General features: G+C 33.4%; 1 protein-coding gene across 6 annotated transcripts in view; it reads right to left on the bottom strand.

Moving 5' to 3' along the window:
* Positions 1-15638, bottom strand: part of LOC145666574 (tubulin polyglutamylase TTLL13-like) — a 211565-nt gene that overhangs the window by 25743 nt on the left and 170184 nt on the right. For 4 of the 6 annotated variants that reach the window (XM_081733930.1, XM_081733929.1, XM_081733928.1 and 1 more), the window contains 2 exons: positions 14789-14917; positions 7808-7951 (listed from right to left, as the gene is read on the bottom strand). In XM_081733930.1, the coding sequence (XP_081590056.1) occupies positions 7808-7951; positions 14789-14917 (273 nt within the window). The remainder of the gene's footprint in view (positions 1-7807; positions 7952-14788; positions 14918-15638) is intronic. The other 2 variants (XM_081733932.1, XM_081733931.1) reach the window with 2 other exon arrangements.

The following is a 15638-nucleotide window of genomic DNA, read 5'->3' as shown; positions in this document are numbered from 1 at the left end:
AACATTTTGATAAAATAATAAAATTGTCAAGTAATAAATAAGTATGGATTTAATAATAAATAGCTAGTAATAATAAATAGAGTTAGGTTACTTACCAAAGAGCAGGTAGAGGACATTTATATAATGGTGAAGGTTGAAGAAAAAAAAACACAGTAACACACGTAACATTATCGCACAACACATAATTAAAAATAAATATGCACATTTGTCACTAACAAAATGATCACATTGATAACAGGTGAATTCATGATTTGAGTGATTAGAATGTATTACTGCATAAATCTTAGTGCAGTCAATGATAAGATTTAACCGAGTGGACATGGCTTGACGTGGAAAGATGTGTGTGAGAAAAGGACGTTCTCATTCAGGGACGTAGAACGGATGCGTGAGTTGGTCAAGGTTAAGCGGAAACGAGAGAAGGAGAAAAGAAAAAAAAAGTAATTCTTGCAAACATCAACAGTTTATCTAAAAGCATTGACACAGAGTTGACACTGAGTTGCCAACTAAGTAACTCAAATTGGGTCAAGGTTGTAGAAACAATGGTGCTATTTTAGTGTTGGTGTGTTTGAGTGTTTGATAAAATCAATATAGAATAACAGTGAAAGTGCGTAAAATATATTGTCGTGTGTGTGAATGTATAATTTAAATGTGAATACATCGTTATGAAATTCCCTAAGAAAGGACTTAGGATGGATATAATTGTTAACGTGTTGATAAATGTTGAAGACATAAAGACTTCAAGTAGTTATGTGTGATTACGGTAGATGGCAGGTAAATGCAGTGAACTGCTATCTAAAATATTTTGCTTTATATAATGAAAAGGACTAATTGGACTTTAAAAAAAAAAAGAAAAAAAAACCGTGAGAATTATTAACCATCAATTTTTGTTTTTACTCAAACTAAACATTACAATTTTGGATTTTATTTTAAAATTATATCTGTAATCTGTTATATGAATTAATAATTTGGAAATTTTGTATACAGGAAGTTCTCCAAAAGCCGATCTTATTCATAAGATCTAGACGTCATCGGAGATGCCTCAGTTTAAAGTGGGGGCGTGTCACGGTATGCCAAAATTCAGTAATAGATTTAAATATCAAAATTCATTCATTTTTATTAATTGACTAAAAAGAGGAAAATTGAAGTATTGTTTATAAATTAACTTGTAGTGAGAAATTAATTATGTTGCAGACAGACAGATTATAACACCAGATTACATAGTGCTTATGATTGTTGTTTTCATTAAGTAACAGACACGAGTCTGCAAGTGTCACAAGAATATAAACAAATACTGAAGCAACAAGAAAAATGTAAACTCTGTATAAATTTGTGTTCACAATAACACATTATCAAAATTAGGTAAAATTGTGAAAATCGCAGACGTAAACTGTCTGGAGTTTTTGGTCAATGAGAGAAAATGCAGAAACTGCGGTTTCAGCACAGAGATGTATAAACTGCAGAATTTGGTAAGAGAGAAGCAACAAATTCGTCATAATGAAAATTAACATAAAAAGGTGATGTCGGACTAAATAGAGATCAGTCGGAGGGGATCAGTCCCAGGGAATCTGTTAGGAGATCAGTCGCAGGATCTACGTTAGGAGATCAGTTCTTGGAAACCCTTCTGTAGAACAACAGCGAGTTCCAGTGGAAATCCATCCACTGTGTGGGACATCGACGACGAACTCCGTGTCCAGGAGTTCGACTCCAGTTTACAACGAAGGTATGTAGTAATGCATCTCTGCTACTCTCAAATTGACTGAATCGCCAACAGCTTTATTAATGTGATCAAGCAATTTTACTTAAATCAACATCACAACATCCTACACCTAACTATACTAAAGTAAAAGATAATAAATGCATAATTTAAAGTTAAATGCCTAGATTATAATTATTCAATCACCTGCGCAAGTTAAGTATAAAATCCTACTAAGTAGGTTGGTGGAGATATGATAGTAATTTTATTCCTGTCTACTTCGGATAGTAGACGGAAGCGGCTTGTATCGTGTCACTAATTTCTCTACATCCCGGCTTTAAAGGCACGACACGATATAAAGTTGTCATGGTCGAGATGCTGCGAGGCTTACGCCTTTGTAATGATCCCAGTGCAGTGTTAGTTAAACCATAGTACGTTGGTTCAATCCCCGGATCGATATAAAGTTGTCATGGCGGAGATACTGGTTCGATTCCAGTTAAGTTACGACCTTTCGCACGCCAACAGTTGTAGAGATAAATTATCTACTAAGGACATGGTAAAAGCGACTGTTGTGTCGATAGTAAAAAATAGTATAGTCACTAGGCTATAAGCATGGCTATAGGCCATAAGGGTAAATTAACCCGCACCACCCGCCCTCACTGGGTGATAGAATTAGGATTACTACTATTAGAAATGTTGTTACTAGTTAATTAAAATTTAGTAAAGATATTGACAGAATTAGGCAAACATCTTGAAAGAGAATGATCTAGGTAGGTAAGAAATCACATTCTCGTGATGTTGAATTGGGCGTTTACCAGACCTCTCACGAGAATTTTTATTTATAAATAACACATAAGTCTTCGGCGGCATTAAGGCGGTACAGATAAAGGAAAGAGTTACCCATTTGTCGTTCTGCAAAGCGGTGAATTTTTTTTTTTTTTTTTTTGTGAATCTGACCTATTTAGCCAAGAATCTAGAGAGAGCAAAATTTTGAATTATTTTAGAGATTAAAATTTAGGCGTAGTAGTAAAGGATAGAGTTTAAATATTAAGAAAAATAGATGTTTAAGAAATAGAGAAATATAGAAAATAGACTTGTCTATCTAGCTTTAAGTTAGAATAGTTAAGTTCTAGGAATAGGAAAAGTAGAAAAGAGAAATACTAATCACGAACACTTAATTCAGGAATGAGAGAAAGAGAAGGAAAGAGGAGAGAAGGAAAGATCTGGAAAGAGAAAGAGATAGAAAAATAGATAAGATAATAGAGATATAGATAGCAAAGTTAATAGAAGAATAGAATAATGTATATTTAATCAAGGATGTGACAATCAAGATTATTATTAATTTTGAAGAATTATATTATACCTGAAAATGACGATTATATTATTATATTATTATATTATGATTATATTTTATTAATGTTAATATGAAGAAGAAAGCTAGCTAACTAAGTAGATATACTAGTTGTAATAATGAAAAGTAAGCAATTTAGAGCTATAGCTATATGAATATAAATAAGAAATAAGTAAAGAATAAGTAAGCTTACTGAGAAATAATGTAGGGGGAAAAAAGAAGACTTGGCAATATCCAGTCTAGAGAATTACCCTTAAGAGTTATAGAACTTACGGAGACGGATTAAAGAATCATGTTTATAAAAATGATCAAAGATGCCGTTTCAAAGATTAGGCCATTTGGCAAATTAATTATTATTATTAACATTACATTATATTATATTATTAATTATATTATTAATTAAAAAACCGATATTGACAATAACTTGAATAGTTTTTATGTTGAAAGGCCATCGACTAAAAACGTTGAAGTTAATGACCCAGAATTGTGAATTATAGAATTACAGTAGGACATATGTACTAATTACTAGTCATAGTGATTATTGATATAATATCTAAATGTAATAAGTTATCAATTCTATTGATATACCCGATTTTGTCAAAATAAATACGTAAATAAATAAATAAATAGATTATAACACATTTTGGAGTATGAAGAAGAGTGGAAATTTAAGTTATAATAGTATTAAACATTTTTTTTAAATAAAATAAATAAATAAAGAATAATAATAATTGTACTAGTAAAACAACAAAAGTTTAATAAATAGGGAACGTTAAGTAGCTATATTCAAAATGTTATTTATGGATGAAATTGCGAGGAGGGCCGCAATTTGACTTCAAAAGCCCAATACCAGATTCGAGGAAATACGAGTCTGCATCGATCAAATCCCTAATCTATAAATATATTTTGTTTACAGTGAATAGTGATAAAATGATTAACATAATACTAGAAATAAATAAATAAATAGGTGACGGGACACATATATATAAATATAATAATAATGAAAACATTTTGATAAAATAATAAAATTGTCAAGTAATAAATAAGTATGGATTTAATAATAAATAGCTAGTAATAATAAATAGAGTTAGGTTACTTACCAAAGAGCAGGTAGAGGACATTTATATAATGGTGAAGGTTGAAGAAAAAAAAACACAGTAACACACGTAACATTATCGCACAACACATAATTAAAAATAAATATGCACATTTGTCACTAACAAAATGATCACATTGATAACAGGTGAATTCATGATTTGAGTGATTAGAATGTATTACTGCATAAATCTTAGTGCAGTCAATGATAAGATTTAACCGAGTGGACATGGCTTGACGTGGAAAGATGTGTGTGAGAAAAGGACGTTCTCATTCAGGGACGTAGAACGGATGCGTGAGTTGGTCAAGGTTAAGCGGAAACGAGAGAAGGAGAAAAGAAAAAAAAAGTAATTCTTGCAAACATCAACAGTTTATCTAAAAGCATTGACACAGAGTTGACACTGAGTTGCCAACTAAGTAACTCAAATTGGGTCAAGGTTGTAGAAACAATGGTGCTATTTTAGTGTTGGTGTGTTTGAGTGTTTGATAAAATCAATATAGAATAACAGTGAAAGTGCGTAAAATATATTGTCGTGTGTGTGAATGTATAATTTAAATGTGAATACATCGTTATGAAATTCCCTAAGAAAGGACTTAGGATGGATATAATTGTTAACGTGTTGATAAATGTTGAAGACATAAAGACTTCAAGTAGTTATGTGTGATTACGGTAGATGGCAGGTAAATGCAGTGAACTGCTATCTAAAATATTTTGCTTTATATAATGAAAAGGACTAATTGGACTTTTAAAAAAAAAAAGAAAAAAAAACCGTGAGAATTATTAACCATCAATTTTTGTTTTTACTCAAACTAAACATTACAATTTTGGATTTTATTTTAAAATTATATCTGTAATCTGTTATATGAATTAATAATTTGGAAATTTTGTATACAGGAAGTTCTCCAAAAGCCGATCTTATTCATAAGATCTAGACGTCATCGGAGATGCCTCAGTTTAAAGTGGGGGCGTGTCACGGTATGCCAAAATTCAGTAATAGATTTAAATATCAAAATTCATTCATTTTTATTAATTGACTAAAAAGAGGAAAATTGAAGTATTGTTTATAAATTAACTTGTAGTGAGAAATTAATTATGTTGCAGACAGACAGATTATAACACCAGATTACATAGTGCTTATGATTGTTGTTTTCATTAAGTAACAGACACGAGTCTGCAAGTGTCACAAGAATATAAACAAATACTGAAGCAACAAGAAAAATGTAAACTCTGTATAAATTTGTGTTCACAATAACACATTATCAAAATTAGGTAAAATTGTGAAAATCGCAGACGTAAACTGTCTGGAGTTTTTGGTCAATGAGAGAAAATGCAGAAACTGCGGTTTCAGCACAGAGATGTATAAACTGCAGAATTTGGTAAGAGAGAAGCAACAAATTCGTCATAATGAAAATTAACATAAAAAGGTGATGTCGGACTGAATAGAGATCAGTCGGAGGGGATCAGTCCCAGGGAATCTGTTAGGAGATCAGTCGCAGGATCTACGTTAGGAGATCAGTTCTTGGAAACCCTTCTGTAGAACAACAGCGAGTTCCAGTGGAAATCCATCCACTGTGTGGGACATCGACGACGAACTCCGTGTCCAGGAGTTCGACTCCAGTTTACAACGAAGGTATGTAGTAATGCATCTCTGCTACTCTCAAATTGACTGAATCGCCAACAGCTTTATTAATGTGATCAAGCAATTTTACTTAAATCAACATCACAACATCCTACACCTAACTATACTAAAGTAAAAGATAATAAATGCATAATTTAAAGTTAAATGCCTAGATTATAATTATTCAATCACCTGCGCAAGTTAAGTATAAAATCCTACTAAGTAGGTTGGTGGAGATATGATAGTAATTTTATTCCTGTCTACTTCGGATAGTAGACGGAAGCGGCTTGTATCGTGTCACTAATTTCTCTACATCCCGGCTTTAAAGGCACGACACGATATAAAGTTGTCACCATTTAGCTTAGTTTCGAGTAATCTCGCAAAGCGTGCAGTGAATCTCCATATAAAATTCCATATTGGAACTAGTTTTTTAGTATGAAATATTAAGCTTTTAAACAAAATATTGTTTCCGTGGAATTCCTTTAGATGAAACATATAACAAGCGATATATAACTCAATTTCGGTATTAAAAACCTTGGCGGCTTTTGATACTAGGCATGTAAAATGTATGTATACTCAAATGTATTATTAAGTTATATTATAACTTGTATAAATAATTGTGTATTATTTTATTCTAGTTATAATGCAAGATTGTTATTACCCTGGACTTTGGAGTTTAAAAATTCAGGGTAGACTATAAAGAACGATAATATTTGTATATTTCATAATTTTTCCAGTATGTGGATCAAAATTCCAGTACATTTTCAGTATTTCCAGTATTAGTAGACACCCTAATAATAATAATAATAATAATAATAATAATAATAATAATAATAATAATAATAATAATAATAATAAGAAGAAGAAGAAGAAGAAGAAGAAGAAGAATGAAAAATAACACAAATTTGTTGTAACAACCAATCATGAATTACTTGCACTGGCGGCTGGGTGATAAGCTTTGAAAACTGTATGTAGTTCTGGAAGTTAATCAACAATGGAAAAGTTTTGAAATTACGACCAAAGAATACGGTGTCAACAATGAAAAAAAGAGAAATAATGAAGACTAATTCATACCTAAAATGTTAATTATCTCTTTGTGGACGAACAGGTTCTTGTTGCTTTACAAATGTTAAAATCCCGTGTCATAGTCATTTGCACAAGTAAAATAAAGTTCCGATATTTCCTGAACTAAAATATGAAGAAAGGGGGGAAAAGGAAAGAAAGAAAAACAGGTCCGAGAAAACTTTCCGCCTCCGAAATTTGCCACCCCAGGCTACGGCCCATGTTAGCACATACGTAAATACAACCCTGTATATATCTTCATCATCTGACTTTCACTTCTTTTCATCATAAAGTTACTTTTGATAGGAAGAGACTTTCCAAATGATGACACGGTAGTTACTGAGGTGGAATCATGAATCCAAATCTTTCTCTGAGTCCTACAAACCGGTAACAGCAGCTCCATAAAACAATGGGAAGTACATGGCTATGCGTAGCGGCTATGCACATAAAGACTAATACTCTTATCGATTTGTATGTTCTCCGGTCCGTTGTAAATGACCCTCTCATAGACAGTGATAGAAGTTCGGAGATATATAAGCCATTTCTATATATAAGATAAAATATGCTTTTAATTTAACATATAAATAGTTCTTTCATTTTACGAAGTTTCTCTAGTAATATAACTTTCTCTAATAACCACTATGCTTTTCGATTAATAAGACCCAACCTATGGCTAAAGAATGAAGAACTTGTTCTTGTATTCACTTAGTATAAGAAAAAAAAAAAAAAAAAAACACAGAACTTATATACCCACGAAATTCCTTACACTTATAATGAACGACGTATCAGGTAGTTGGGGACAGTAAGTCCATACAACATTTTGACTCTTCATTGGGGTCGAATCTGTAACTTCAATTGACAAATCTATTTCCATTTTACTGGTTAGATATCCTGAAGACTAGAATGCAACTGTATATATGATTAAAATAGCAAATAATAGATAAAGTGAAGAACTTTATTTTCTATCACTGTTCTAATACCACTCACCACATCCATTAGTCCTAAGCCACGCAAAATACATTCTCGTTGAGCTAGACCAAGAATTCTTTCATGTTCGTCTTTTTCTATAATAGGTGTTGGCTCAAATGAGTTACGAACAAACTGAGAAGTCGGAGCAGGTGCACTTTTATCCTGTAAGATATAAACAAAAGTTCTTTTTTATATTAAATAAGGGAATGAATTGTTTTCATTCGCTGAAATGACATATAATGAAATTACAAACTAATCCACCTTTTCTGTCTGCAGTAAATTGTTAAAAGGATTTTACCACCGACGCAGAACGGACTAATGGCGAGACGTGACATTTTTGTTTAGTTACCACAAGAATTGCATTGTCTGTCTTTCAATGAGGGAATAAGGGAATCGTAATATTTCTCCATGGTAATGCCCTTTTGCGACTTTAATAGCTGAGTGCAATACCATAAATCTTAAGACGGTAAGACAAACTGATTGGTGTAGGGTTAATGTGGCTGTCAGCATCGTAATTATTGTTCAATATGGTGACAATTAGTACAGGGTGGCGACAAAAATTACCGAAAATAAGTCAGTGACTTTTCTCGGTTTTCAAGAACATTTTTTGAAAATTTTCCGGATATGTAATTAGCCTTATAGACTTTCCAATGTTTACGAAAAAACAAAATCTAATAAAAATTCCTGCATATAGCAAGAAATTAAACGTTTTCACTGAAACCTGTGACAATGAAAGCTTCGTCATATATGGAAAGAAAACGTCACATTAAAATACTTACCGAAAAAGAATGGATGTATGTACACTTTTCCAAAATATAACTGCGCGCCTGAATTTTTCTAAGCCCTTAAAATTGTTAGTTTCGCAATAATGCACTCGAAGTAACAGGAGGGGAAATAATAATAATAATTATTTATTTATTTATTTATTATGAATGATTGCGACCACAGCCTAAGCCATAATGGTCATATATACAAATATATACAATAGAATATTACAAGAAAAAATACAACAAAACAAAGAAATTAAAATACATGAAATCATGACAATCAAGTAGAGAAAAAAGAAAAAACATAATAATAATAATAATAATAATAATAATAATAATAATAATAATAATAATAATAATAATAATAATAATAATAATAATAATAATAATAAAAGTAGTGAAGCCTTCCCAACACGTTATTTGCTGTTTGAAATATTCAGATTCTATTCCATTACTTAATGCAATGTTAGTTTCAGAGCAAAATAGTACCTTGGCAAATGGCGAAAACTTTGATTAATTGAAGAAAACACAAGCTTTCTAACCCAAGGAAAATCGTAAAAAATAAGGATTTTAAGAAGTTCTCTCGTTATTAATACAACTGAAGGGTAGTTCCACTGTTCGTTTCGATGGCGTGCGTATTTACTTCTTTCTTTCTGTTGGGATTCAAAACCTTTGAACCTGGTTCCAATCCCAGGTTCGAAGCTGGGATGCTTTTATAAATAAATAAATAACCTCGATGATCTTGAAGTTTTGCTGGCGTCTACTATCAATCCAATGTTCTCGGGATTACTTCCAGAGTGAATATTGCTGTGCTGAGCTTTCGAAACCATACAGTGGTAACATTTTTAGAGCTATGGGTTGGAGTGTGCTGGTCGTACAATTTATATTGTAGTCTTAAGGAATTGCTATGTTTCTATTGGTTGTTATTATTAGCCAATAGCGTGCTCTGATGTTGCCGATGGAAACTGTTCTCTGATTGGCTGTTGGTTCTTTTCGTACTAAGAAGCTGAAGCAAGATCTCAGGTAGATGATAACCTTCGTCTCTGTTGATGGAGGGCTTATGTGTGAGAATGAATAGAGTTTCATGTATTTTCCTGTCCCAGAACTGTTTGCTTTTCTTTAAAACTACAATTTGGTCCCACATAGCCATATGGTTGAGTTGTATGCAGTGTTCGGCTATTGCAGATTTTTCCGGTTGTTTCAGTCTGGTATGTCGTTGGTGTTCTTTCATTCTGTCTTCAATATTCCATCCCATTTCGCCTATGTAAGTGGCGTTACATTCACATGTGATCCTACAGATGCCCAGTGTCTTTAATCCCAATGGGTCTTTTGGGGTTGGTAGTAAACTCTTGATCTTCGGTGTGGGGACAGTGCACCGTCTTGATATTGAATTTCTTCAGTAGTCTTGCTAGTTGATTGGGAGGTTTTTCCCATGTATGGAATAACTGCAATATTTTCCTTATCTGCGTATTGTCTTCTTTTGTGGCGCAGTTTCTGTTACTGTATTTTCTCATGGCTGTCTTGATCTGTTTCAACGAATATCCGTTGAATTTGAAGACCGTTTCTAGGTGAGAGAGTTCTATGCTTATATTGTCTGCATCTACTATTTGGTGTGCTCTGTGTATTAGAGTATTTAACACCCCCATCTTCTGTGCAGGATGATGAAAACTGGTACCATCGAGGTAGAGATCAGTGTGCATGGGTTTCCTGTAGATTGAGTGGCCTCGACTTCCATCTGGTTTCTTGTATACGAGTACATCCAGGAACGGGAGTCTTCCTTCTGTTTCTGTTTCCATTGTGAACTGGATGTTGCAGTGTATAGAATTCAGATGCTGCAGGAATTCGTCGAGTTTCTGTCTACCATGGGGCCATATGACGAATGTGTCGTCTACATATCTGTAGAATAGTTTAGGTTTGTATGTTGCTGTTTCTAGCGCTTTGTGTTCAAAATGCTCCATATAGAAGTTCGCTATTACTGGAGAGAGAGGAGAGCCCATTGGCACACCATCGCTTTGTTCATAGAAATTGTCTTGGTAACTGAAGTAGGTAGACATTAGGGTGTGTCTGAAGAGATGTACTATATCCTTGTTGAAGTGCGATTCCAGGAGTTTAATAGAATCTTCTAGTGGTACCCTTGTGAAGAGAGAAACTACATCAAAGCTGACGAGTATGTCTTTTGCATTCGTCTTGATGCTATGTAGTAATTGTACGAAATGGCTGGAGTTTCTGATATGGTGTGTACACTCTCCTGTTAGTGGCTGTAGCAGTCCTGTTAATTTCTTGCCCAGGTTGTACGTGGGGCCTCTTATGGTGTTAACTATGGGTCATAATGGAACTTCTTTCTTGTGTATCTTGGGAAGGCCATAAATCCTTGGTGGTATTGAACGGGAAGGTTTAAGTTTCTTCTTTTCTTCTTCATTCAGACTGGAACTTTGTATTAATATGGAGGTTTTCTTTTCGATGGCTTTGGATGGATCTCTGCTAATTTTTTTCTGTATGCTGGATCTTCCAGTAGGCATGCCAATTTTGAGGGGTAGTCTTCCCTGTTGAGAACGACGGTCGCATTCCCCTTGTTTGCTGGTAATATTATTATGCTGTCATCTGCTCGTAGGTCATTGAGGGCTTTCCTTTCTTCTCTGGATAGGAAAAATAAATAACCTTTTCCGCTGTTCTTAATTTATAGTCTCTGATTTTACGATTCATTTCCTTCTTTTTTTCATCTGAAGAAGCTATGCTTTAGAAAGTCGCTGACTAGCTGCCGTTCGTATCCGATGATTTCCTAAACGATCCAAGGAAATGAATAATCTGAGCACTTTTTTTTCCCTTCTTTTAAGAGAGGGAATAAAGGGTTTATTCTTGATGGTGGAATGCTAAGGCTTTCCCTCTGGGAAAAAAAAAGTATGCACTTAGAAGAAAATTTTCATCCCTTGCATTGATAATGTTTCCCCCTCTAGACTTTTCCGAATGTCCATTAGGATAGAAACAGGGAACAACTTTTGTTTTGTAGACGAAAATACTACAATTAGGAACCAATCTTGTTAAGTAGATTGGTTTACCAAAACTCTATTATATGTATACTTACCTTATCCGCCCGTCCACAGGACGAAAACATCCCAAGGATTACTTGATGGATCACCACCAAATTTGTTCAGTATGTAGAGAGTCAAAAGTTAGGAATCGAGTTAGATTACGAAGGCAATATTCAAACTTGCAGTAACAGAAATATACAATGTCCGGTTTTTACGTTGATCACTATAGAGTAAAAAGGGTAACATATGTGTATGGAGAAGCGCTTTCGATTAAGCGTTTCAAGAGTACATTTCATCTGTATCCTTTACTCTATACTAAAACTGGAAGCAGTAGAAGTCCACTACAACCTCCGGTTTTAGTATTGATCTACACAGACCAAAAACAATTAAATAGAAGCATTTTCCTTTAAAAAAAAAAAAAAAAAAAAAAATCGATTTAGCGTTCTAAGAATAGGAAATATCCTAGGCAGAAAATCGACCTCTTTTGGTTTTCACGGTAATCGCTAAAGAATAAAAGCGGTTATAGTTAGCAAGTTGTTTTCTGCAATCAATTACATGTCTCAAGAATATATTCTGCCTTCACTCTTAATCTCTCTACTACAACGGGAAGTGGTAGAAATCTACTACTATTTCTGGTTTCAATATTAATTGAGAAAATATTACGCCACAAACCACTTCACGTGGTGTACACGTGTCACTATAGATAGATCGATGAAGTAACTGCATGTTTGCCTGTTAAATTCACTACCACTATACACTATAACGTAGGAGTTATACGTATACACCACGCGAACGGCTGGTTTGTGAAGGCATATATATATAAAATAAGTGATGGCTGGACGCATATGGATGAATTCATTCTCCCTGGGGAAAAGATTCAATTCGCATACTGATTATCATTCATTTTTAAGTACTCGTTCGTTATGCCAAACAATTGAACTTCCAGTGGGTTCTTCATCTTTCTTTCGGTTTTTTTTTTTTTTTTTTTTTTTTTTTTTTTAACACGTTTCAGTCCGACAGTCATTGCTGCTGCTCTGGTTCAGTTTAAATCAGTAGTTCGTGAGCTTTGTATCGTTATTTCCTGGTGCTTCTTGGCAGATTTCAATAGACTCTGCAAATTATTAGACTTCTAAACTATGTTATGCAGAAGTGTTGGAAGTCTTATAGAATGGCTTTGTTTGTCCCTCCATCTGTCGACATGTATCAGAGCGAAAACGATACGAGATACCGAGATGCGGTCTTTTGCAATCGATTTAGCGTCTCAAGAATAAGTTCTCTGAGGTTGACATGAGCTATTACGGTTTTATCGTTTATCGCTATAGAAAGAAAACTAACAGATAGCGAGAAGCGTTTTTTTGCAAACAATTCACCGTCTTAAGTCAACGTAGCATGACTAAACCGAACACTCTACCAAAACTAGAAGTGGTTCAAATTTAATACTATTTCCAGTTTCAATACTAATTTCCACAGAGAAAAAATGATGAGAGATATCCAGATGTTTTTTTTTTCTTTCAATTGATTCATGGTTCCAAGAATAGATTCCATTTTTTTTTATTTTATTTTTTTTTTTTTATTAATCCTCTATTTAAACTGGAAGGAGTTCAAATGAACCATTTCTGATTTCAACATTTATTTCTATAGAACAAAAATGGTAACAGAAAGCAGCAAGCTGTTTTTTACAATCGATTCAGTGTCTCTAGAGAGGATACCGTCACAATTCACAGTACTCTGCTAAAACCGGGAGTGGTTGAAATTTACTACTACTTTTGGTTTCAATATTGATTTCCATAAACTGATAATATATATATATATATATATATATATATAGAAACGGTAGATATATATAGAATGTAGTTTTTTTTTTTCAATCGATTCAGCTTTCCAATAGTAGGTTCTATCTCCTTTCTTATCCATCTATTCAATCCAGAAAATTTCAAATTAAAGATTTCCAGTTTCAGCCTTTATCTTCATAGGACAAAAGCAGTAAGGCGTAGTGAGCAATGGCTTTTTGATATGAATTCAGCGTCTGAAGAACAGATACTATCTTTGATCTTATTAAGCTATTACAACCAGTAGTTATAGACGAACTACTTTAAGTTTTAGTATTGAATTCCCATAGTTTGGCAGTCTACTGTAGTTTCACCCCGTGAAGCGAAACACACTTGCTTAATGATGTAATTATATATATATAATATTTTTGACACAAAGAATTTGTTAATTATAACTAGTGTTATATTATTTTTAAAATACACTAGACAGACCTATATTTTGACTTTCGCGCAGCTGTAAAATCTTGGCGAATTTGCCAAGTACGTCAAACAAGGAAAGAAAAAGAGAAAAGAGCAATGACACGATCGGAACCCTCTCTTTAGTATTCCTTTAGCTTCCTTCTTTCACCTTCATACTGTCAACATACACAATTTTAGGTCAAAATGATTAGATAACACAACATAGAAAAGAATTCACTTTCCATCCGGAGCTATTGTATTTCCTGTTAAAACTTTGTACTTTCTATATTTCGACTTACGCTGGAGCCATGGACGCGAACACTTCTACCTCAAACTGGAAGAAATTATTATGACATTTTGTAGATTTTGGTCTTGTAATAAAGAAAACAGTCCAAGTATTCAAAAAAACACTACAAATGTTTAACATTTAAAGGTCTGAACTATGTCCATTCACTTTAGATGTGAAAATCGTGTTAGTAGAAAGATTTATCCTGTTATGAAATACTTTCACTTCTCACTAGCTTCCTTTACTGTATGCAGTTTTTCCTTATAACAAGATGAATCTTCCTACGGACATATTTTCACACCTGAAGTGAATGGACGAAGTTCAAATTTTTAAGTGTTAAATATTTATATTGCTTTTTTAAATATTCGGAGTCTTTTCTTTACTACAGGACCAAAAACTACATAATGACACAATAATTCCTTCCAGTTTGCGATAGGAGTGCACGCTTCTATGGTCCAACGCAGGCCGAAATATAGAAAGTACGAAGTTTAACAGAAATACAATAGCACCGGATGCAAGGTGATTTTTTTCTATGTTTAAATAAGCATCCTTGAGCATCTACAAGTTATTAAAGGTGACACAACGTTACCTTTTACTTCAGAAAGGTGTCCCTCCATCTAGTGCCTAAAGATTTAAATAGTCTAATAACAAATCATTTAGAGCAACAAATAAGTGTTTCAAATACATACTGTAGATGTAACAGGAATTTTAGGTTTGCTCTCCTTTGGTTTGGGCTTCACTTTAACCGTTCCAGAACTTTCAGAGTTTGCTGCAGTCTTATTTCCTACATCTTTCGATGCTTCTTGTATCGCCTTTAACTGCAAAAGATTAGCTCATTAACCTTTAAATCATTAGCTAATTTAACCTATTGATAAAGCTTTTTAAAAAAGAAGTTATATTTAGATTTTCGCATAGAATTTTCATATTGGGTCTACTTTTAAAGGCAAGTACATATTTATTTATTTACAAGCAGTATGCGCATTACTGTTAGAACTATGTCACTGATAGAAGCGTGCATATCACCGTTAAAAGAAGACGAATAACATTAGATATAATCTGTATTGAACAATGTATTTCTTTTAAAATACAATAAATACATAAACAATCTGCTCGGAGAGAAGAAACCTATTTATTGCTGGGGACGAACACATACTTTTTAGTGTCATTAAATTAATTTTCTTTTTAAGATTTTCTCAAAAATTACGCATTAGAATTTACCGTAAAGTACACCATACTGTCCAGCTCAATGCGATCTATCTATTAATATATGTCTCCTCTTTGGACAATATTATAGTTAAACGAAAACTGAAGTTTAAAAGTTAACCATTATTTTGTGATACATCTTATTAATCATACATCGTATTGTCATTTTGCTAGTGTTATAATGAAACATTTGATTTGATTTTGAGTTTAACGTCCCTTTTCAGCAGCGAGGCTATATGAGACGTGGACCTACTGATTAACGTGGAATCCGAACCACATGAGCTCCCACCGGGAATCGAACCCGGGTCTCCCGCGCCGAAAGCGCGTATGCTAACC

The sequence above is a fragment of the Thermobia domestica genome, chromosome 12, assembly GCF_964235325.1.
Source record: "Thermobia domestica chromosome 12, izTheDome1.hap1.1, whole genome shotgun sequence".
Taxonomy (NCBI): domain Eukaryota; kingdom Metazoa; phylum Arthropoda; class Insecta; order Zygentoma; family Lepismatidae; genus Thermobia; species Thermobia domestica.
The sequence above is the reverse complement of the archived record's forward strand: the minus strand, read 5'-3'. Positions and strand labels throughout refer to the sequence as shown.